General features: G+C 43.3%; 1 protein-coding gene across 3 annotated transcripts in view; it reads left to right on the top strand.

Moving 5' to 3' along the window:
* Nucleotides 1-25,855, top strand: part of SH3PXD2B (SH3 and PX domains 2B) — a 115,254-nt gene that overhangs the window by 28,104 nt on the left and 61,295 nt on the right. For 2 of the 3 annotated variants that reach the window (XM_035105293.2, XM_035105294.2), the window contains exon 3: nucleotides 13,869-13,944. In XM_035105293.2, the coding sequence (XP_034961184.2) occupies nucleotides 13,869-13,944 (76 nt within the window). Of the gene's footprint in view, nucleotides 1-13,868; nucleotides 13,954-25,855 lie in introns of those variants that run through there. The other variant, XM_035105295.2, reaches the window with a different exon arrangement.

Genomic DNA, 25,855 nt, shown 5'->3' with positions numbered 1-25,855 from the left:
TGTGAATCTTTTAAGAAATATGGGGACACCGTATTGTGCATGATGCTTCTGATTCATGCGTTCCAGTGACTTGGTAGTATGGGGGCAGCTAAATAAACATGTTGGAGAAAGGAAAACATGATGAGTTTCCATCAAATTGGTTCCAGCAAGCTGCCCTTCCCATTTCTAGAACTGCATCAAGTCTTTTACAGCATTGCTTAAGTGTACAAATTTAATTCTCAGGCACAAGAATGCTGTGGTTCTTAGGAAGATGCACGAGAGCATATTAATAATCTGCATATTGGAATTGCTTTAAATATATACAAGTTAAATGCTACTAATTTACTAGGCTTGAATTAGAAGATTTATATGCGCACAACATTTTTAAAACTCCTTTTCATCACTAACAGTAAATGGCAGTGGCTGTAATACTGTGATATATGGGATGCTTATTTGACAACTAATAGTGTTTGTATTCTACCGTTAGTAACAGAGCATGATACTCTTTGTGCTACCTGGTGATGCCAAAGGTAATAACCGTCTTTTATTGAGGCCATAGATCAATGGGAAATAAATTAGAGAAAACATAGAGCTTTGTTCCTCTCCACAGGCTCAGTTTGAATTCCTGTGGCTTATTACACACTTTGAAATGTTTTCATAGGTATCTGCTCTGGATCATTTTCAAATACGTTGCTGACCCTGTAGTTGCCATTCCACTTTATTTAAACTACTGTAGAGTGAAGATAATTAAAGAGGAATGGGGAGAGATGGCTGCCAAAGGGAGAAATGGTCCTCTTTTGTCCCAGAGTAAACACTTGGTTGCCAGGTACCTTCTGCTTCTTCAGGAGTTAGTTGAAATGAAGCAGTGGCAGCAATGGTTTAAAGGGCCCAGATTCAGCATCTAATTCCACTTCATGACCCCAATTCCTGGGTAAAATGTGGAGTTTGCTTAGGACACTAGGCTCCATGAAATGAGAAGGTAGCACTGATGAATGCAAAGGGTGCTACTGACTACAATACACACACTAACTCTCCCCTGTTTGTTCCTAAACTTCAACACATTTATCTTCTCCTTGCTGTTGTACTCGAAAGTTGTCAAGTTTCCTGACCTGATGATAAAATGAAGGTTGCAAGGTGGGGGCTATGATGTGAGGGGCAAAGCTACTTTTGGCCTTAGCAGAACACCCATGATCAGTTTTTATGTTGGGTTAATATGGCATGTCACAATGTGATCCTTTTTGTTTTTCATATGATGGAATAACTTTTCGTGGTATGTGTAATTTTGTTGGACATCTTGAGCATGTAAATGGTAGAATGGTATATAAATTAAAAAAAATACATGCTTAAGTGTGCTAGCTGAATCCATGGCCATTATCAGTTAGGAACAGACGGTTTACTGATATTCTCCTGTTTTTCAACCATCCCCCCTTTTTTTAATAGCTTTCCTACAATTTTTGGATTCATACCGTGATTTGTTTCCCATGACCCTTGCATGTTCAAAAGATTTGCTGCTGCATGGAGTAATTTTCAATCCAGCATCTGTCTGCTTGGCTAGTTAAGGATTTTGGCAGAGAGCCTCCATGAGGAACCAAAGACGTGTGACAGAGCTGAGTCTTTGTGGTTTAAGCAGAGAATGGCTGAACTGTTGGCCTGCTTAGCCAGGCACTTTTTCTTTTTCCTTAACCCACCTTTTCGGCAAAACAAAGTTCAAATTGTGGCAGTTCTGACCACCCACCCAGGCGGGTGCTAGACTGATGAAAAAGTACTTAATATCTTTTGCTGGGGGAAAAAGTGGGAAGTAACAATTTGCTCTAGAGATCATGTTCTCTGTCTCTTCCTGGATGACTGATTTAACTGACAAAGCTCAAATACCCATTGAGCAAAATATTGAAAATAAGCAACACCCAAGATTCTTCCTGATGGGTTCAATCAGTCCAGGAATGGGGCAAGTTCCCTTTTTGGAACAAATGAATAAGGATGCTGCTTTAAAGTTGGTTTTGCCACGCACACTCGCACGCTTCTGTTGTTGCCACAGAGGCAGGGTGTTTAATGTGTGGAAAGAGTAACCAAGGGGGACTTTCTGGAAAAAAGAATTGTGAGGTAAAATAAGTGGCATCCTATTCTATATGAGTGTGTTTGAAGTGGCACTTCCCATGGGCACAAACACCACTGGTTTGGTCCAACTGACAAAACATCTGAAAGCTTCCTTATAAACTTGCTCATGAAGCACTGCTGCTAGAAAATCTACCAAAGAGGATCACCGTATTGGCCCGAATATAAGCCGCACCCGAATATAAGTCGCACCTCTAAAATTCGGGGGGGGGGGAGAGAGACGATACCCTAATATAAGCTGCTCCCTTAAAATTCTGCAGGCACTCACACCCGTTCTGTTTTACCGTATGTCTGTTTCAGCAGCGATATCATAATAGCCAATTTTTGTAAGGTCGCGAATTTAAGACGCACTTCAACTTTTCACGGTCAGAATTTGAAAGAAAAAGAAAAAGGGTGAGGCTTATATTCAGGCCAACATGGTAGTTCTTCACTTACTTAGACCTTTGGGAGATAAGAGCCTAGAACGGGTGGGAAATATGCAGACCTCCAGATTTGCCAGATTACAGCTTTCCTAATCTCTGACAATTGGTAGTACTGGCCGGGGAGGAAGGGAGTTGGAAGTCAAACATCTGAACACCAGAGGTCCTCTATCCCTGTTGTAACTGAGCCTCTAAGAATCAGTGTAATAATTAGAAAATGAGGAAGGAATGGTAATTTGACAGAGGTGGGGTGGTGAGACGATAAAAAGTTGGTTCACTCGTGCATGTTTTATCACGTTGAGGACTGCAATGAGAACTTGGCTTATTCACAGATATATCACAGATCAAATACCACAGTAGTCACACAGTGTTTTATATTGGGGTCTGTTTACACATTCAGCTGTGAGTCATATGTTATTGAACAATCAAATAATTGTGTGAATTGTGCATGTATGAAGCGGCCCAAAAAAATTTTGGGGGAGCAACTAGTGTTGAGAAAGAAACTTCCAGGATAAAAGCAGTCTACATGCCTAAGAAGTTGACTAGTTCTGGAAACCTCATTCTTTTGGGTTCTGCTCAACTGAACAGGGACACAGTTGAAGAAGTGCAGAGTTTTCTAGTTTAGGTATTCGTGACTATAGGGCTCAGCCTTGTGAGAAAAGGTTCATTGATTATAGTCGGATTGTGGAAAGGAAGCATGTGAGACTGGAAGATTATTTATCTTCTTTGTTTCATTTGTCGTTCTGTCAGTTTTTCTTCCAGAGAGAGTAATTTACCCCTGTTAGTCTGCTGTGATTAATTATGCAGGGCATATTGATTATTTTTCCTGTGTATGATGTTTTAAGTGCCTGGTAACTGCCCCGCTTTGTGTTTGCATTTGTTACCCATTCTATAGACTTCAACTCGCATGCTCATTTGCATCTGGAAGGTGTTCCAGACACTGCATGTTGATTAGAAGAGCATCACTTTTTGCAGGTATAGAAGGGGACATGTCGTACACACCTGAAATCAGATCTCTATATCAAGGGTCAGCAACCCAAGGCCCATGGGCCACAAGCGGCCCATGGGGGTCGTTTAACCGGCCCATGAGCCGCCCCTGAACCAAGCCGCTCACTTGGTGAGTCCCTGCACACTGCTCCGGCCCACAGAGGGACTGATTTAGGCAATATTGGTATAGCATAATATCCTTCAAACTCCCTTCAAATTTTGTCATACTATCTGGATAACATCAGTTGCCAGTTGGGAATTTGTAGAACGAATGGTATTTGTGGAATGGTAGCTTCAGGTGCGTAGGTCTAGTCTAGTCAGCAGACCAATCTGGGAACAGGATCCACCTTGGATCTGCTTTCATGTCCTACTTGTGGGCTTTCCAGTGGCATCTGGCTGGTCACCGGTGGACTTTGATCTGATCCAGCAGGGCTCCTCTTACCTTGTTGGTCACTTCCATGATCCCTGCACTCACATAGGAATTGTTCTAACCGTGTTAGATAGCTCTACAAGTAGGAACTGCACAGGAGCGTTTTCTGGCGGTTTTAGCTGCTTTTCATGAGCCTGCTCAGAGTTGGATAACATGAGTGAGTTATGAACTGCAACAGGTAGAATATGATGTGAGTACCAGGGGTTATAATTGGAGGTACATGCCTTTTTATTTCATTTGCTTGGACCCTAACACAGTCCATGTGCTCTCTCCCTGGGTTCAGGGGCTTTTTTTTTTTGAGGAAGTAGAGTACTATATTGGGGTAGTGTATACACACACACACACACACACACACACACACACACACACAGGTAGGTACCAGTTTATTAGAAACAAGTAGCATGTTATTTTGTGTTTTCAGATATAATTATTACTTACATTAAATTGGTCCCCAGCTGTGTCTCTTACTGTCGAGCTACAGGGAAAGGCAACACTCATTATCAGCTATGTAAAGGTAAAGGTAAAGGGACCCCTGACCATTAGGTCCAGTCGTGACCGACTCTGGGGTTGCGCGCTCATCTCGCATTATTGGCCAAGGGAGCCGGCGTATAGCTTCCAGGTCATGTGGCCAGCATGACAAAGCCGCTTCTGGCAAACTAGAGCAGCACATGGAAACGCCGTTTACCTTCCCGCTATAGCGGTTCCTATTTATCTACTTGCATTTTGACGTGCTTTCGAACTGCTAGGTTGGCAGGAGCTGGGACCAAGCAACGGGAGCTCACCCCGTCACAGGGATTCGAACCGCCGACCTTCTGATCAGCAAGCCCTAGGCTCAGTGATTTAACCACAGCGCCACCTGGGTCTGCCTAAAATGTATGGGAGCTTTTGTTTTGTTATAAAGAATGGTTACATATTGCCTTTTTTTTGTTGGCCCATCCCTGTTTTGAGTTTAGTTGGTCAACATAAAAATGGTTGCAATGATTCTTTGTGTGCATCTGGCAGTTTGGGTCCCCATTGAGAAATAACTTGAGGTATTCCTGCCTTCTTACAAGACTTCAGTCTGCTAATAATGGCATCTTGCCTCAGTCGAACTGCTCCTAATATCCTTTTGTGGCAAGTCTGGGATACTTCTGGCAATTGCCATCTGTACAATGCTGCTCTTTTATCTCTGGCTTTTATATACTGGTGTATAGTTGAAGGAGTCAGACATTTTTGATGATTCTGCTAAAGAAATTGTCTTTAAAAACAAAAAAACCTGTCTGTCTCCTCTCCAGTTCCATAAAACAGAAACTAACTGCATGTCTGCTCTTGGCTGTAAAGAAAAAAGTCTCGATTTGCTGAGGGGGATGGGGAGAGGGGCATGTCTAACTTTTTTCCTGTTTCAGCTTTAGCATTTCAAGTACTGTATGAAGCTAGTACTTAACAGGCCTACAGAATTTCAGTTGATGTGACAAAGCCACTCATTTAAAAACCGATAAAATTTAAATTATACTTATAAGCCAACATTTGTTATTGCTGATAAATAAATGACAATTAATATTCTAAAACTTCTAATTTTTTTAGTAACTTCTTTCTTTTATGTTACAGATTTGTACACCACTTAATTGTAATTCTACGTGGTGAGAACTATATACAGGGGGCTGTGGCCAATGAAGTCACCGCATTAGCACAAGGACTTCCATCAGCTCAATGGGACTTCCTCTTCTTATGAAACCCCCCCCCATCTGCTATGGAGGGTTGGGAAGCCCCCAGAATGAATTTGGGAAGGTTCAGGGAGAAGATGCCCCATTGTACAGGCATCTTTGCACTAGCAAGACAACTTAATTGGATACAATCCTATATTCTAGAAATTATTTACTATACATTACATATGTCTAAAAAATCCAGTATTGGAATTTTGGGCAGACAGATTGAAACATTTATACAGGGGTCAGCAAACATTTTCGGCAGGGGGCTGGTCCACTATCCCTCAGACCTTGTGGGGGGCCTGACTATTTTTTTTTGGGGGGGATGAACAAATTCATATGCCCCACAAATAACCCAGAGATGCATTTTAAATAAAAGGGCACATTCTACTCATGTAAAAACACGCTGATTCCCGGACTGTCCGCAGGCCAGATTTAGAAGACGATTGGGCCGGATCCAGCCCCTGGGCTTTAGTTTGCTTACCCATGGTTTATAATCTGTCTGCCCCACTGAACTCAGGGGGACTTCATTGTAGGAAGATGTTTATAGGATTACATCCTGAATCTTCTTTTTTCTCTTTTCCCGTTAGCTTAACTGGGGAGTTTATTTTACTAATTAATATAGTATTTTAAAAAAAACCCAGGGCAGCTTAATTAATAGTCATGAATTCTCTTCATGGTAGGGGTAGGAGTAGGTGAGATGTGTTAACAATCTACTCTCTGCCCCCTGAAAACAAGCCCTTACTTCATTCTTTTTGCACATTCATAGTTGGCAAAGGGAACAGCTTCCTCCCCACCCACCCCACCACCCTTTTTCTTTAAACCAGCAAGGCTTCCCAAGCCAGTGACTTAAGCATTCCTGGGAGTAGTGCCTGTGGCCTACTTTATGCAGTCCCCCACCTGACATTCTCATTCTCTGCCCAGGTAACAAAGGCAGGGAATGGTAAGAGCCAGGGGAGAGAGGCATCCATAGCAGTCTGCAGAAGGATCATAAGCCTATTCAGAGCACAAAGCAACTATAAACTGGGTTTCAAATGAATTCCCAAGGACTTGTTAGAATAGTAAAGGTGACAGAAAGCAGAACTGTTTTTCTCAGCACACTAGAGGTTTCATTCATTAGGATGAAACTCTCTTCCCAGCTTATTTTCTTCCATTTCTGTTAGAACTTTGTAGCGTGGGTTTACAATATAAATTTGATATACATATACTTTCAAACTAAAGTTTGCAATGGTGGCTGCTCCTTTACTGTGCCACCAGACAGGCCTCATTGTATTTGCATGGCTTCAACTAGTGGCATGGTTGGGGAACTCGCGGAAAACCAGAATTGCCTTTTGTTCCGATTCAATGCTAAAGTGCGGGGGTTTTGCAGGGCAAGTGCCGGGGCAAAAAGAAAGTAAGAAAGAAAAAGTGCTTGGACATGGTGCTTGGACCAAAGCTCGGAGCAAAGTTGTGGATGAGCCCCAACTTCTTGCTGTTGGTGAATCCATGGTAGGCATGACAAGGGGAGTAATGGCAAGCAATGGCAAAAGACAAAAGGCCTTTTTTTGAGCAGGAGAGTGCTGAAGAGGAGACATTGCAAGGCCATTTGCTTTCTGCATGTTGGAATAGGCAGCCTCACCCGAGCTGTACCACAACTGCTCATCCACCCCCACTGTGGACTGTAACAGCTTCAGGCTGATTTACTTCTCTTTTCATTAGATTTAATTGGGTGGGTGTCAGAGCTGAGGTCAGTGCAGTATAGTAGTTGAAGTTAGCTTTAATGTGTTGCCAGTGCGTTTCTGGGGGCAGCCTTTATGCTATTTATTTTTTGCTGTTTCCAGCTGCAGTCTGTGTACATTTTTCTTATGCTTAAGCTAGTTAGAGCAGTTTATAGCTATATGTATAAGGTTTCCAGTGACTTCATAGGAAATTCCTTACGGTGTTCATGCTGTTGCCATCCTTTATAGCTTCTATTTTTGACTTGTTTTACCTACTGTTCATCTATGTACGAGATGCTCCGTGTTCTCCTATAGGCTCCTACCAGTATAGTCATTGACAGTGCAATCCTATGCATATTTACTTAAATGTAAATCCTACTGGTTAAGTAGTGCTTACTCCCAGGTAAGTGCATAGGGTTATCAATTGCCTTTTAGGTGGCTGAAGCAATTAGCAATATCCTTGTGCATGGTTTTAACAATCCTTTTATGTGTATTGTTTATGTATAAAAATGAATCTGGGGAGAAAAAAACCCCTACATTTTATTTGAACTAGTGAATTGGTTTGCTATTCTTTAAGATTCCAGCTAGCATTTGATTTCTGGTTCTGTTTTGGTTTTTTAAATCATACTTCTTACCCTTCAGCAGCAGTTTTGGAAAATTCTGAGTACTTTTTGCTACAATAAATAAATAAATAATAACTGTATATAGACAAATACATAGAATATAACAGACATATAATTTCAAAAACATGGAACATGTAGTTAGTTGGAAAATTGCCCGTCCAGTATATTCTTATACCTTTCCTCTATGTTGCCTTTTAGGTCTACAAAGGCTTTCCTATATAGTCATACTTTGGAAGTCGAACAGAATCCGTTCCGGAAGTCCGTTCAACTTCCAAAGCACGGCTTCTGATTGACTGCAGGACCTTCGACTTCCAAAAGTTGTTGATTTTTATGTTTTGTTTTTATTATTTTTTTAGGAAAGTGATTTGGCTTTGCACAGAAAAGTGTGGGATAGCAGTTGCTTTATTCAATGTCAAATAACCTTACTGCAAGCAAATAGAGATGAAAGTTCAATAAACAGGCTTGTGTGTGACCAGCATCTATAAAGCAGGATCAGGGAACACTTTGCCCTGCAGCTGATGTTGATCTCTAACTCCTATCATTCCTCCTTTGAGGGATCTAAGCAACTAATTTTGGGAAAGGTTGAAGAGAACCTGCTTGCATCCCACACTCATACTTAACACCAGATTTCTGCTTTCTTACTCTCTGAAAGGTATAGATTGTTGTACAAAGGGTTTCCTGTCATTTTACTGCTACTTGCAAAGCCGGACCACGCACCCTTTCAAATAGTGATCACTCTGATTTATGACTCTGGCACATTCCCTGTTGCGTTATGACTAGTGGGTAGGAGGACTTTCTTTTATCTTTGATCTTGGCTCCATAGTTGCACTTGGTCTGCTGATGGAACTACTGTAAATTTCTAAAGCTGTATAATGCTGGCTCTAAGCTTTCTTTGTCCTAAAGTTTTGATAGAAGACGAACATTGAAAGTATGCTTTCATAAAATTCAGTCTCGTCCCAGCACACCCTTCTTCCTCAATGCTTATTCGCAACTTGTCGCTAACTGACACCTGAAGCCCCAATTTTAAAATAATTTCTTAAATTTCCTACGTCCACACATGCTCTCAGTGCTCAAACTCAGGCAAATTTTGCCATGTGAATGCACCATCAGGGGGCAAACTGTTGCAAAACCTTGGGCGTGATCATTGCCAACTAAAGAGCTGCCACTTTGATAGCAAGTACATCACCTTACACCTTAAAGTATCATTATAACAAGCTTGAGGACTTTTATTTAGTGAATAATCTTATTTGCATTAAGTAACCCAAGGACATAAGAATAATCAGCAGAGAACTTTAAAAGGTCCCTGACCTCCCCCTGCCCTGCTATTTGAAGAATGAGTGAGCATGTGAGTAAATCAGACAGACCACATGGAGTCAACTCTGCCTGCGTCCCGGCAGTGGGCTGCCACATCACACAGGACCGGGTAGGTGGGTGGGGGTAGGGAGAGCAGCATTCTTCCCATTCAGCAATTTAAAACATAAGCTTGTGGCTGAAGAAAAGCTAATAATCCACTCCAAGCAAAACAGTATCTCAGCTGTCTATAGCCGCCACAGGTGTTTTGTGTTATAAAGACACAAGGCTGGATGTCTGGAGGTTTCCAGGCATTTGGTCACATATTGTTTGGTTGTCCTTGATGACACAGTCTTGCAGTTCTGAAAATGAAATGGAGGATTTGAAATTATGTTAAGGGAAAAGAAACAACTAAATGAACGGCTGGCAAGAGCGGATTTTGCTTTTCCCTCGGTTACTAGGTCAGATGTTAGAAGACTAGAAAATGGAAAACGCCTCTTGAGTCAAAACTATTTCTTAGCTTCTTGTGGAAATGTAGGGACATTTTGTTTTGCTGCAAAGGGCCCGAAATGTTCTCCAGTTTTTAAGATCCCTGATCTTATTCTTCAGCATATATGAACCTGAGTTGTCTTATCACTATGTTTTTATGGCTGTTGCTTGTTGTTAACGGTTACCCGTTTCATGTGATGGGCATGTGGTCATGGTCTACATAGGCAAAGAGTCAGTGCAACCCATCACCAAGTATGTGATTGTTTCTGCATTGGAATTCCTAAGTGCTGATGAATCAAAATGGCCAAAAGTCCCTTGTAAGGACCAAATGCAGCTGCCAGGACCACCAATTTAGAAAGCCAGCTCCGTGCCGCTACATGTTGATGGTCTGTCATTCACAGCAGCCAATGTCTGTTATCCATCTTCTGTTGCAAGGAACACAGTTCAAAAAGAAGGAAAATTGTCATATATGGTGAAAAGCTCGGTGGTGGTTATGTAATCATGAACAGAATTGACTTGTCGCCCCTTCACTTCAAGAGATATGTTAATGTCTCCTTTCTGCCCTACGCAAAGGGAGCAGTGTGGCGATGAGTGATAGTTCATCACTCACCCAGTGTCTGCTGTAAATGTTAATGTCCTTTCCATACAGGAAGTGTGTTAGTCATTTACATCCTTTCTCCATAAAATGGCACAGCACAATTTTAATGTAAGCAGATGATAATGTTGCATAATCCTTTAATTCTACAGGAAAATTGAGCAACAGGGGATTGCTACAAGCACCAAAACCCTAGTGCAGTAACTACAGCTAGCAGGGAGAGTATATTGTCTTTAGAAAATGGCATGTTTAATGTTTAGGTGGTAGCTTCTTTAATCAGAAAAGCAAGCAAACAAATACTTTGTATGTCTGTTTCAAATATATTCCTGTGGAGAATGCACTAGAGCCCTTCCACTTTTGTTATGCTATTGGTGTCTTTGTTTGGAGCCCTATGGTGTCTTAAAATTAAAACTGAATGTCTTATCCAGCATTTCATGCACGCTGTCTTGCAGTGCTTCAGAATAATCCAGGCATGGCCAGTGTAACCTGTTAGATGCATCAGTTTACATGGCACGTTGCACTGCCATCTTGAGAGCAGGAGGGAAAACATACTAAAAATAAGTGTGGATTCTGTTTTTTGGATATTTGCCCTCAAGATGGCAGCTGTAATTTAAGGCTATGAGATGCTGGCTTATTCCCTGCATGTTCCTTCTGAAGCACCAGCACTTTGCTGCTGCCCCCTCGATGGTAGTTTAAAAACAGGCAAAGCTTCTACCTCTTCTGGAAACCCAACTTCAGTCTTCTTGATTCATCCCAAGGCAACTTTAATGAGAACGGGGCTGAAGGGGCAGAGGCAGAAGGAGCTGACCTGCCTGGGTTGTTTACCAAGTGTAAAGAGTTGGAAAAGAGGGTTTCTTTCTTTAGGAAGGGGAAGCAGAGGAATACTGGGTGCAGGAATGACTTTAAGGGGAATTGATTTGGTGGAATTTGCTTTTTGTAAAGTGTTCATACTGTTGTAACAGTGAATGGAGGGTCAGCAAATATTTGAAGTTGCAAGGGTGGACTTGTGGCACTGCCACTTTCTGGTGGCAGCAGTTCCCTCAGTGTCCAGCCAGTGATTCATATTTTATTATTGACAGAGGCAAGCATCTGTTAAGTCACCAGTCTGGGTGATTTCCAGGAAGTGAATGATATTAATGAGGTAATCACTGCTTGCTTCAGTGTACTGTGGATGAAAGAAAGCTACAGTTCTGCAACGAATTAAAGCTTTTGGATTAACCCGTTGAAAGATTTGTTTACCGCCCCAGCACTGGAGGAAGGAAAGGAAAGAAGATCCCACCTAAACATTAGGAAGAACTTCCTGACAGTAAGAGCTGTTTGGTAGTGGAATTTGCTGCCAAGGAGTGTGGTGGAGGCTCCTTCTTTGGAGGTCTTTAAGCGGAGGCTTGACAGCCATATGCCAGGAATGCTTTGATGGTGTTTCCTGCTTGGCAGGGGGTTGGACTGAATGGCCCTTGTGGTCTCTTCCAACTCTAATTCTATGATTCTATGAGAGGAGCGTGACCAGATTTGACAATTTGAGCAATGGCTCTTGTGCAAGGATAGTAAAAATGCCACCCCCCCAGATATTGCTGGACCACAACTGGAACATCCCTGACCATTGCCCATAGTGGCTGGGCATGATGGCCATTGGAATCCAGCTTCTTGGCTACCTGTGTTCTTTTTTTATCATTTTATTATAAATATCAATATATCACAAAACAATATATACTTAATATTACATTACATATTTTACATACAAAACATACCTGTGGCCTATTGTTCACCGTATTTTTGACGCACATATGTGAATATGCATTGTAAACGAAGTGGTGCCATGCTGAAAATTGCAGGGACTTAAAGAACAATGATGATGTGCTTCTTGTGGACTCCGTGCCCTGGAAGATTGACCTAGTATCTTCCCCAATGAGCTCTAGAAAGCAAGTAGTGATCGTTGTTTCATGGATTTGGCTGAAACTGGAAACTTTCTTAATTTGAGGTGTGTGTCCCCCCACCCCCACCCCAACTCTTGCCTTTCATGTGATGCATCATGATTTTATTGATATATGAAGTTCTGTTGTTGAGAACTTGTTTTTGTGAAATGCTTAGAAACCTATCCTGTGGGCAGTATGAATACACATAGACAGTAGACATTTCAGTAATGATGTGTGTGAATAGAGACCCTGAAAATTTGGCATCTGTCAAACATAGACCCTGCCAAGTATGTGAAGTTATATTGGAGGGCAGAGTCTGAGATGAGAAGAGTCTTGTCTTGGTCAGAGTTCTTTGGATGTGTCTGCCTGTCTCCCAAAGGTTCAAAGTGAACTCCTGACGAGCCATATTCTTATTATCTTTGTTTAGTGTTCTGCTTCTACTCCTCTCAGAACATGATGTATTGACTGTACTACAAGTTTGCTTGATGATTCACTGTGGTGCCATCTCATAACAGTTTGGAAATAAAACTTGCTTAATAATTGAATCAGATCACCAGTCTGTCTAGCTAAGTGTTGTCCACTGGCTGACACAGACTATCCAGCATTTCTGCCTCTCCCAGTTCTGTTATGCAGAAATACTGGGGACGGAGCCTGGGACCTTTTGCATACAGAACATGTGCTTTGCCATTGAGCCATGCCCACCCCCACCCCACCCTCATGTTGAAAACTTGAATCTCCTGGGATGTATAACTCTGAAAAGTTTTGAAGGATTTGATTCCGTTGACATACACATCAGGAGATGCAGATAAGAATCTTGCAAATTTGAATTGATTGTTGTGTGAGATCAGGGGTTGAGAAATTCTGGGTAATCTTGGTGGCAAGCCAGAAATGTGTGGTCTCCAGGACATGCCCTCAACGCAGTGGGTGGGGTCTCAAACCTTGTGTCATACCCATTAAACACTGAAGTCAAGAGACAAACTGAAGTACTGCTGAAACAGTCAGAAGTAGAGGCATGCCCACCTTGCTGTGTCTCTGCCCCCTCTTGAGCAGCCTGAACCCCACAGCTGCCACCCAGCAGGCATGTCAAATAGTTATCTGCCTTCTTTCTTCACCTTGGAGCTGAAGAGGACAGGTGAAGGTTTGTTTTGATGCTCTTCTGGCACCCATCGTGCAGAGCTTAACAAATAGCAGGCTTCTGGTCATCTTTAAAGCAGTGGTAGGAGAACCATCCCTCCCACTTTCTAGTGTTACTGTGATGAGGAAGCCTTGGGCTAGTCTTACTCTCTGAAGCCAGCAAACTAGTCATTATGGCTACTCAAGGGAGCATGTTTGTTGAACCCTTTGTGAAATCAAAGAAAAGTAACCCACATTACCGACATCATGGGGGAGCTTGTTATCAACTCCAAAACTTTACCAAAACAGCAACATTATTCTGCCCTCTTGTGGAATCTCCTCCCTCCCCAATCTCATGCTTGGCTTTCTTCCCTGGCTGTCATTGTCAAATAATGATAGTCAATGTTAAATTATATTGCGTGTACTTTCCCTAATTGCGCGCTCTCTCTCTCTCTCTTTTTAAAAAAGTGGGATTTTTAATTTTTTTGCATTTGTTACTGTTCTTTTAATTTTCTCTCTCCCCCCTTTTTTTAAAGATGCAAATGTTGGACAAATTCCCAATGGAAGGAGGACAGAAGGACCCTAAGCAAAGAATCATACCCTTTCTGCCAGGTTTGTAAGGTGAACAATACAGATCTATCCGTTGGGATGTTGCCTCTTCTTTGCTGCCCCTTCTACCCTTTGTATAACAGGAAACCTCAAGACACTAACAATATAGTTCAAACATATACTGTATTTTCCTGCGTATAAGACTACTTTTTAACCCAGGAAAATCTTCTCAAAAGTCAGGGGTCATCTTATTTATACGGTGAGTATATCCCAAACTCTATATTTTAACTGGAAAAGTTGGGGGTCGTCTTATACACCCAGTCTTATACGCCGGAAAATATGGTACTATGTGTTCAGCACCCACAGTTCAGGGAAGTTTTTAATGGTTGGTATTTTATTGTGTTTTTAATATTTTGTTGGAAGCTGTCCAGAGTGGCTGGGCAATCCACTCAGATGGGTATCGGACGATGATCATCATCATCGTTGTCATCACCATAATCATCTTAAAGGAATAGTGGCACACATGTGGGCTTTTCTTTAATACCTTGTTCTACGGCTTTTTGGAATCTGAACGCTAATGTGGTCTCTGAAAATGCCTGGAGAAGTACGGAGGGGAGCCCTAGAGCTGACATGTCAAATGCTATAGCCAATTGCTGGCAAAGGAACTGAGGATAAGTTAGAGTAGCTGATTGCTGCAGTTTTAAAATCACCCGAGGTGATTACTGTTGGGAGGATAGCCTTTCCTTTTGGACCTCTCCTGCAATTTATTTGTTTCATTTTGTGTGTAGGTTATACACAGTGTTTTTTGTATCATTAGGACTTTTTGCTGTGGATTCAGATATTTTATGAATATGTCACTTCTGTTGTGGATCTGTTTCTTTCCCCTCAATCCAAATTGCAGTTTGCTGTTGCTTACCCCTCCTGCCCCTGCCAATTTAGCCAATTGTTCTAAGTTCAGCCTGCAATGTAATTGTGAGTGTGCAAAGGACATATTTGCCTAGTGCCTGCTACTAGCTCAACGTTTGAGAGATACACACTTCTCATGTCCATACCTTTTTTATTTTTAAAAACAGCAATAGCTCCTCCATTCTACTCCTTTAGCTAAAGGCTTCACACTGTATTTCATTCAGTGGAATCACTTTGACTAGCTATTTTTAATATGTATGCTTGGGGGTGGGGGAGAAGAAAATTAGCTCTGGCATTTCCCCTTTGGAGATTAACAGCTCTTTTCCAGTGCAGCACTTGTGCCTTACAGATCTTTAAAAGTCTTGGATGATACTGATCGCTTGCATCTGCTTCAGTCTCTGGTGTGGTCTTGGGGTTGAAACAACTTTGGTCATACTGTTGGGTGACTTGAATCAGGGAATAGTAGATGGGGAGTTGACCCTTGTTGGTTCTCCTGGAGTTCTCAGCAATTTTCATTACCATTATATCATTTTGGTCCATCTCTCTCAGTTGAGACTTGGAGATTCAGTGTTATGGTGGCTTTGATTCTTTCTTGAGGGACAAGTTCAGAAGGTGGTGTTGTGGGACTTCCATCTCATGGCCTTTAGAATGCTGCAGAGGTACCATCTTATTCCCCATATGCTTTTAACATCTGTGTGTAACCACTAGAATGTCACCCAAGGCTTGTGGATGGGCAGCAGGAGCATAAATCTGAAGTAGCTAGCACAAGAATCACACAGCCATGTGTTTAACCTACAGGATAAAAAGTCATCCCAAAGCCGGGCATGGCTGCACCCAGTAGCAAAGCTGCCGCCTCATTTTTCCCCACTCCTAAAAGATGTAGAAGAGTAACACACTTTTTTTTACCCAGAAAAAGTGCACATTTTAGCAGGCTGGTGGGTGCTGTTCTGCATCTGTCATGCAAAATGGAGCCTTCCCATTAATGCAGAGAGGATGTGTGTGTGTTTAAGTGACTGCTGATAGGCTCAGCGAAGGGAGGCTGTTTTGGTGTAAACCCCTCTTTGCTTCACAGCCTTTTTTCTGATGCACATCTTAAGCCTAGTTCTCACGGATAGTAAAAGATTTTAAATGTTGCATGTTTCATTGCTTTTAATGTTGCATTGCTGAAATTGTGACGTTGCCTTGAAATTATGTATTGGGAGCATTATAAAAAAATAAGCCTATGGCTGGGCTGTACAACTTCAGACTACTACACCAAGGGGCTGAAAGGATTCATCCTCCCTATCTATCTATCTATCTATCTATCTATATAAAATCTGTGCATCAGATGTTGGGAGATGATGGTTTTGGTTTTGTTCTGTGAACCGCCCTGAGAGCTCCAGGGTATACAGTGGTATATAAATTCAAATAATGATAATAATAATAATCCAAGGAGTTGGGCTGCAGTGCTGTTGGTTTGCAAATGGCATGCTACTCTTTCCACCTGCTCATCCCAAGGGAAGCTGTGGAAATGCTGAACATATAGGTGTCTGAAGGCAGAAGCTAAATCCAGATTCGGAAGAAATTATGTGGGTTAGGAAGCATGCTGTTCTGCATGGAGGTATGCAATAATTTAGACGGCTTCATGCTCTTGAAAGGTCTTGACCCAGACCATATATGAAAGCACAGGTGCTACTGGTGGCTAGCCTTTTGCTAGCTGGAGTTTTGCATCTGGCCGACTAGATCTTGGAAAAGCAGATCTTGCCTGAGTTGTACAGGCTTCAGTTAGCCATACTAGACTGCTTCACAAAGGGCTGTCTTCAAAGATGCTTCAGAATGCATCTGCTTATGCTGATGCAATATTAGCAACAATAGCCTATTCATTTATGGACTCGGCTTAAAGCACTGACCTTTTGAAATCCTAATTGTTTGGCACATTACATCAGTGCCAGAGGACCTGCTCTCAGGTTCATTGTCATGGTGAGGGTCTTCTGAGTAGTGGCCCCACATATTTGGAGCTTTCCCCTGGAAATGGTATGAATAGCTCTGTGTTTTTTTAAAATGGATGTTTTAGTTCACCTGTTACTGAGATGTTGATGCTGGGTTTTTAAAATAGCTGTTCTGAGTTTGACACTGGAGTATTCTTACTTATGTGTTTAAATTTCATTATGCTCACAGTCACCTTTGTAAGTTGCTTTTGCAAAACTTTGCTCTGAAAAGCAGTGTAAAAAATTCCTTAAATACATACATAAGTTACAGTTTTCTGCATTCCCAATCGCAGTTTCCTAACTCATTTCTTGCAATACCCATATCCTCTGATTCCCCTTACCTGTCCTCTTCCTTGCTGACACTGGAGAGGATTTAGCCAGAAGGTCAGCAAAGGAAATTTTGCTACATCTGGCGCTGAAAACACAGAAGCTTTTTAAGAGTTGGTCACAGTGAGGGGTTTAGGTTTAGGAGAGAGCAAGTGAATGGGAACCCCAAAATTGCCACTTCCTGATTTCATTACAGCACCACAAATTTCAACCATTTTTCTGCTGCTTAAGGCAGAGGAAGTCTTTTCGGCTGTTATGTCTGGTAAAGACCTGTGGCGTTTGCCCATTCTTTTGGAAATGTCTGTACAGGGGGAGAGAAAGGGTTAATTGGTAGGCCAATAGAAAAGCTCAGAGATGGAGCCTACCTGCTTTAGAGCATGTCAAGAGTGCATTTGTGGCTCAAAGGGGGGCCAACAATCACCCGATACTGGGGGAAATGAAACAGTTGTCAGTGAAGGCAGTGCGAAAGAACCTCCATCAGAGAGTTTGAGTGAGGCAGAAACCAAAGCCGTTATAGTTCCTTTTAAAAACACACATAAGGCTAGTTTGCTCAGGAGCAAAAAGACGATGTTAGGTTAAGCAGTTGTTTTGAGGCAACAAAATCTGCCGTTCCTTTAACCTCTGACTGCCCAGAAAGATTCTGCGTCGACAACGGGCTTTTGTATAGGGAAGTCCTTGCCACACCCTATGGGAGGGAACCCATAAACAACTGGTACTCCCTCATACATATAGAGAAAAGATTTTGCAACAAGCCCATAATAGCATTTTTGGCGCACACATGGGAATAACATGCACTAATAATAATAATAATAATAATTTATTATTTATACCCCGCCCATCTGGCCGGGTTCCCCCAGCCACTCTGGGCGGCTTCCAAAAAAACAGAAATTCTAAAATACAGAAATCCATCAAACATTAAAAGCTTCCCTAATCAGGGCTGCCTTGAGATGCCTTCTAAAGGTCTGGTAATTGTTCTCTTTGACCTCTAGTGGGAGGGCATTCCACAGGGAGGGTGCCACTACCGAGAAGGCCCTCTGCCTGGTTCCCTGTAACTTGGCTTCTCGTAATGAGGGAACCGCCAGAAGGCACTCGGAGCTGGACCTCAGTGTCCGGGCAGAACAATGGGGGTGGAGACGCTCCTTCAGGTATACCGGACCGAAGCCGTTTAGGGCTTTAAAGGTCAACACCAACACTTTGAATTGTGCTCGGAAACGTACTGGGAGCCAATGTAGGTCTTTTAGGACCGGTGTTATGTGATCTCGGCGGCCGCTCCCAGTCACCAGTCTAGCTGCTGCATTCTGGATTAGTTGTAGTTTCCGGGTCACCTTCAAAGGTAGCCCCACGTAGAGCGCATTGCAGTAGTCCAAGCGAGAGATAACTAGAGCATGCACCACTCTGGAGAGACAGTCAGTGGGCAGGTAGGGACTCAGCCTGCGTACCAGATGGAGCTGATAAACAGCTGCCCTGGACACGGAGTTGACCTGTGCCTCCATGGACAGCTGTGAGTCTAAAATGACTCCCAGGCTGCGCACCTGGTCTTTCAGGGGCACAGTTACCCCATTCAGGACCAGAGAGTCCTCCACAGCCGCCCGCCTCCTGTCCCCCACAAACAGTACTTCTGTCTTGTCAGGATTCAATCTCAATCTGTTAGCCGCCATCCATCCTCCAACCGCCTCCAAGCACTCACACAGGACCTTCACCGCCTTCACTGGTTCTGATTTAAAAGAGAGGTAGAGCTGGGTATCATCAGCATACTGATGGACACCCAGCCCAAACCCCCTGATGATCTCTCCCAGCGGCTGCATATAGATGTTAAAAAGCATGGGGGAGAGGACAGAACCCTGAGGCACCCCACAAGTGAGAGCCCAGGGGTCTGAACACTCATCCCCCACCACCACTTTCTGAACATGGCCCAGGAGGAAGGAGCGGAACCACTGCATGACAGTGCCCCCAGCTCCCAAGCCCTCTAGACGGTCCAGAAGGATGTTATGGTCGATGGTGTCAAAAGCCGCTGAGAGATCCAGCAGAACAAGGAAACAGCTCTTACCTTTGTCCCTAGCCCGCCGGAGATCATCGACCAGTGCGACCAAGGCAGTTTCAGTCCCATGATGAGGCCTGAATACTGACTGGAAGGGATCCAAATGGTCCGCTTCTTCCAGGCGTGCCTGGAGTTGTTCCGCAACCACTCGCTCAATCACCTTGCCCAAGAATGGAAGATTTGAGACTGGGCGATAGTTGGCCATATTGGCCGGATCTAAAGATGGTTTTTTGAGAAGCGGTTTAATAACCGCCTCTTTCAGCGGGTCTGGGAAGGCTCCCTCATGGAGAGAAGCATTTACCAACCCGCGAAGCCCATTGCCCAGCCCTTCCTGGCTAGCTTTTATAAGCCAGGATGGGCAAGGATCAAGGAGACAGGTGGTTGGTTTCATTCGTCTAAGCAGCCTGTCCACATCCTCGGACAGATTGAAATTGATCCCACAAAACTTGACTAGACAGGACTCTAGCACTCCCCTGCCCCGGCCCTGCTCCCACGGTGGAGTCTACCTCTTCCCGAATCTGAGCGACTTTATCTGCAAAAAACTTTGCAAAATCATTGCAGGAGATCATGTGGCCCGTACTGGGCCCGGATGGAGCAGGTGGTTCCGCTAAATTGCGAACCACCTGGAAGAGTCTCCTGCTGCTGTTTTCTGCAGATGCGATGGAGACGGTGAAGAAGGTCCTCTTCGCCGTCGCCATTGCCACTTGGTAGGCTCGAAGTTGAGCTCTAGCCCGTGTCCGGTCTGATTCAAAATGAGTTTTCCGCCACCGGCGCTCTAGCCGTCTCAACGACTGTTTCATTGCCCTCAGCGCCGGGGAAAACCACGGGGCTGTCCGGGCTCCATGCAGTCTGAGAGGGCGCTTCGAAGCCAGACAGTCAATAGCGCTGGTTAACTCTGCATTCCAGCGGGCCACCAGGGAATCAGCTGAAAGGCCATCGACATGGGATAAAACATCCCCTACCACTCTCTGGAAGCCAATTGGATCCATTAAGTAGCGGGGGCGGACCATCCGAATCGGTCCCACCTCCCTGCAGAGGGGAAGGGTTGCGGAGAAGTCCAGTTGCACCAGAAAGTGATCTGACCATGGCACTTCTTTTGTTTCGCTTTTACTTAATGTCAGATCACCAACATCCATAGAGGTAAACACCAAGTCCAAGGCATGTCCGCGGCTATGAGTTGACTAAATGAAGGATTGCACAGAACTTCTACTGGTCAGGCTTGGGGTGTGTGTGAATCAAGCTATATTGCCAGGCATGTGATATTTGCCAAAGACGAGGTACAGGGCAGGACAAGACCAAGGCCAAACTGTGTCCTTTACCTGTGATTTCTACCCCATTTCAAAGGTTGGGGCTTGATCTAGTAGGGCCATTGCCCAGAGCCATCAAGCAGGGAAATAAATATATCCTGACCATCATAGATTTTGCAACCCAATATCCAGAAGCGACCCCATTAAGAAATATCGAAACTGAGAAAGTAACAGATGCATTGAATGCCAGGATTGGAACTGTGCTGTGTCAACCGGGAGAGGAAGACAACCTGCATCTGATCAGCAAGAAATTGCTACCCAGAGAAAAACACTTTTCCACGATAGAAAAGGAATGTTTTGCTATCGTCTGGTCCTACAGAAGTTGAGGCCATACATCTGGGACCGAAAATTTATACTGTGCACCGATCATTCACCCTTGCTTTGGTTAAGGACAATGAGAACCAATAGCAAACTAAACATTGTAGCAGATGCTCTTTCACGAAGACCAGAGGAAAAAGGATGGATAACCGTGGACAAGAACTGCTTGAGGAGACAAATAAACCAGACTGGTTATGATAACATTTTTTTAGCAGGTGAAAGAGTTGTTTAAATAGGCATACGGTAAGTCTGTAATTCCAATAATTTGGCCACCTCATGAGAAGAGAAGACTCCCTGGAAAAGACCCTCATGCTGGGAAAGATTGAGGGCACAAGGAGAAGGGGACGACAGAGGACAAGATGGTTGGACAGTGTTATCGAAGCCACCAACATGAGTCTGACCAAACTGCGGGAGGCAGTGGAAGACAGGAGTGCCTGGCGTGCTCTGGTCCATGGGGACACGAAGAGTCGGACACAACTAAACGACTAAACAACAAGAAGTCTGTAATAGGCAATGGGTTAACAATAATGTGTTGTGTAAATCTTATTAGGTTCCTTTGTGTGCAGTTTGATCAGGAGTGTAACTCTGTTTAGTTATCCCTCCTGAATCAAACTTCTTTAAGGGGGGAGAAATGTGGCGTTTGCCCGTTCCTTTGGAAATGTCTGTACAGGGGGAAGATAAAGGGTTAATAGGTAGACCAATAGAAAATCCCAGAGGCAGAGCCTACCTGCCTAGCCAGAGGTTTAGACAGTTGGGAAGACAGTTGGAAATAGAGAGACAGTTCGGTTGGTTTCTTGTGGGTGGGAGGCATAGGAGTCAGAGTGGGTTAGAGACAGAGAGAGTGAATTGGATTACAGTGTTTCAATGTATTTAAAACTTGTTTGCATTCACAATAAACTGGAAATTTGTTAATACGTTACAACCTACTAAGCCTGAATATATTACTGGGGAAACCTGGTTGGTCGCAGTGGAAGAGATTAGATGTGGCACAGGGTCAATAGTCCGTGGAACGACTGGGGGCTCTGTGTGAACGCCACAAGGCCTCTAAAAGATTCGATTTTGCACCTGAGTGCCTTTTGTATATGTGGGTGTAATTGCAATTTAGCAACCATCATGGCTACTTCCAGGAGGTGCATTCTGGTTCCAGCTGTTCCATAAGTTGTGGTATCAGCAAAACAAGCCTAACTCTGGCTTGGATGCAAAGAAAAAAAGTTTGCTGTGCAATGTTTCATGCCAGCAGAATGGGATTGGGGGTGGGGGGAGCACAGCATCAGGCCCAACTTACAGCATCCAAGACTTGGAAAAACAGGAATTACATTTCTGCTTCATTCTGTTTCTGAAGCATTGCAACCTATTTTTGAAAAGCAGAGGAAGGCTCACTTCCAGAAAAGTTGCCCTGACTGGTGTGTTTTGCCTGCTACGGTAAATGCCTTCCCGTTTCTTTCTTTTTATGAAATATTTTTACACTGGAAAGCAGGGATGATGGCAAAGTTATCTGAAGCTGAACTCAGAGGAGCTTTTAAAAGTCTGTTCCAAAGGGAATGGAAGCTGTACAAGACCCTGAATCATTCTCTAGCTTGGATTTTAATCCGAGCTGGATAAGTTTTACCAGCTTCCCGGGCTCACAAATGCTTTGCGCCACCGAGTTGGACATATTTCCTGGCCAGGCACAGCCTTTGGCATGGGAAGATCAGGCACCCCAATCTGTGCCTACCAAATCAGTAAGCCCAACTCAGGCTTGCAGACTCTGCACAACTCTCCAAGATTGTCCTGGCTGCTCTGGCAGGAGCAAACCCTGAGGTGGAGCAAAATCCCAGCCACCGTCAATGGCCATGTCCCTGCAGCATTCTAAATCTCTCCTTATGCAAGCCATTGGAGCAACCCTCCTGTGTTTCCAAGACCAAATGGATTGGAAATTCAAGAGAGGAGGGAGAAACAGAATTGCTTATGTACAGCAGAAATGTTTGTGTTGGATGCCCTTCCAACTCTCCCCAAATAAGAAGCTTGGGAGCTGGGTGGGCGACATCTGGCTCAGAGGAGTAGCATATTAAGCATGTAGCCCAATGGTTAATATTACGGAGAAATTAGTCCTATCTGTGTTCCACCTTTTTTAAAATGGTCACACCCACATGCCCACACTCTTATAATTCCTTTTTCTGCACCCCACACACAATAGCATACTAGCGCTTGAATTTCATTACCAGTGTGGGTATTTGGCTCCTGCTTTCTGTTTCAAATATGCTGCTTTCTGGGAAGCCCTGATTGGTAACATTATACATTGTGGTTTCTGTCGCCTGAAAAAAAAATGTTTCCAGTGATCCTCCCCATCCAGCTGCCTCTAGCATTCTTCACAAAACTATAACACATTCAGACTTGAGGCCTTTGATAGGAACCAAAGAAGCATTTTTGATTCAGCACGCAAAATATTTTTTTGTGGGGAACAAAGTTTTGTTTCTTATAGCAACACCCAATCAGTTCTACTCCCCCCTTTTTTTAAAGTGAAGTTTTAGGTTTTTGTGTGGGATTACCTCTGAAACCATTAGGAAATACTTTGGTATTCAGATTTGAAAAAAGTTCTCTAAATGCTACCAGAAAACTGTTTCTGTAATGGAAATCATTCCCTGTTCCTTTCCTCATTGCTCATGTTATAGATGTGCATTTTTTAAAAGATTCAGCAACCATTATGAGAATGAGGACACTACTATTATTTAGCCAGCAGCGCATAGCAGGGGTCTGTGCCATAAACATTGATATAAACAGGGACTTCTCTTGTGTGGTGTTTCACCATTTCTATAATAATGGAGTTTATCAGAGAGTGGGCTTGACCTTGTTCAGAAGTGCGCTACAAAATCTTCTTGAAGTTGCAAGAGTACAGTGGTACTTTGGTTTAAGAACAGTCCTGGTTATGAACGATTCAGTTTACGAACTCTGCAAAACCGGAAGTAGTGTCTTGGTTTGTGAACTTTACCTCGGTCTAAGAACGGAATCCGAACAGTGGAAGGGCACCGGGGGTGGGAGGCCTCATTAGGGAAAGCGGCCCCCAGTTTAAGAACGGTTTCTGTTTAAGAATGGACTTCCGGAATGGATTAAGTTTGTAAACCGAGGTACCACTGTATAGAGTTTTCCTCTAGCTACTTCCAGAGGTGGCTCTGTAGTCTGTAGATCCAAGGCAGCCTCCTCTGATTGGAGGAAAGTTGGAAATACTTGGTATGAAAGATTGTATCTTGCGCAGTTGGCATTCAACAAGATTTAGTTCTTTAGGAATATTGGAATTGGAGGGTTATGTTTTCTAATGCCACAGGTGTTTGTTTTTAATACCCAGATGGCTCTGGCATTGTTTGGAAATGCAGAAGGTAGTATTTCAAGCCTTTGACCAATCTAATGCCATTTATTGCCCGGAGCTCTTAGATGCCCAGAATGCAAACTACTTGAAAAATCCATGGAAACATGAATCAAGGTAAAATACCCTGAAGTTTTTGCATCATTATTCTCACTCCATTTACACTCTGCTTTAGGGCTAAGCAAAGTTCAATTAAATAGTAGACAAGCCTTTTGAAATGATGGTGAGTATCATTTGACATTTCCAGCAGACCTGGAGGTCACAAAATGAGCTAACATCCATCCTAACAGTACCAGGAAACTTCACAGACCAATACATTATGATGATGTGATAGGATATTGCTCATGTAAGGCAGGGGTGGCAACCTTTATCAGGTTTGACCTCATCAATCTCATGATACTTTCATGGTATCACATGATTGACAGGTAGGTTGTCTCATGCATTTGTCAAAATCCCTTGTGTGGTGTTTTGCGAAGCTCCGTTCAGGGGTTTGAAAAAGGCTTATTTCTCTCTCCCTGGAAGGCACATGCAACCAAAGTGAGCAGACTTGCTAAGGTGCCCTGATTTCAGAGGTTTGAAGTGGCTCCTAAAGGGCTTTGCAAGGTGCCCACACAGGAAGGACAAATTATATCAAGCTGTAGATTTATTTTTAATTAGCATTTGTCCTGATTCAGATGCTCATTTTCTGGCTTTCTGGGGATGAGGGACGAGACCATGTACTCCCTCCTTGCCTTTCCCTGTGATTCTTCCCATTCTTGGTACTTACATCCTGGTTTAATTAAACAACAGTTGTAGTTTAACATTTCTGGTTACAGGTAGGTAGCCGTGTTGGTCTGGATCGAAGTAAAATAAAAAAAAATTCCTTCAGTAGCACCTTAAAGACCAACTAAGTTTTTATTTAAGGTGCTACACCCAATATGCCAGCAAGTTTGGAAAACTCAGCAATGGCCAGAGGATTGGAGAAGATCAGTCTACATCCCAATTCCAAAGAAGGGCAGTGCCAAAGAATGCTCCAACTACCGCACAATTGCGCTCATTTCACACGCTAGCAAGGTTATGCTTAAAATTCTACAAGGCAGGCTTAGGCAGTATGTGGACCGAGAACTCCCAGAAGTGCAAGCTGGATTTCGAAAGGGCAGAGGAACCAGAGACCAAATAGCAAACATGCGCTGGATTATGGAGAAAGCTAGAGAGTTCCAGAAAAACGTCTACTTCTGCTTCATTGACTATGCAAAAGCCTTTGACTGTGTCGACCACAGCAAACTATGGCAAGTTCTTAAAGAAATGGGAGTGCCTGATCACCTCATCTGTCTCCTGAGAAATCTCTATGTGGGACAAGAAGCTACAGTTAGAACTGGATATGGAACAACTGAGTGGTTCAAAATTGGGAAAGGAGTACGACAAGGTTGTATATTGTCTCCCTGCTTATTTAACTTATATGCAGAATTCATCATGCGAAAGGCTGGACTAGATGAATCCCAAGCCGGAATTAAGATTGCTGGAAGAAATATCAACAACCTCAGATATGCAGATGACACAACCTTGATGGCAGAAAGCGAGGAGGAATTAAAGAACCTTTTAATGAGGGTGAAAGAGGAGAGCGCAAAATATGGTCTGAAGCTCAACATCAAAAAAACCAAGATCATGGCCACTGGTCCCATCACCTCCTGGCAAATAGAAGGGGAAGAAATGGAGGCAGTGAGAGATTTTACTTTCTTGGGCTCCTTGATCACTGCAGATGGTGACAGCAGTCACGAAATTAAAAGACGCC

This window comes from Zootoca vivipara, chromosome 2, assembly GCF_963506605.1.
Source record: "Zootoca vivipara chromosome 2, rZooViv1.1, whole genome shotgun sequence".
Classification (NCBI taxonomy): Eukaryota; Metazoa; Chordata; class Lepidosauria; order Squamata; family Lacertidae; genus Zootoca; species Zootoca vivipara.
Note: the sequence above shows the minus strand (reverse complement) of the source record. Positions and strands in the feature narration are given on the sequence as shown.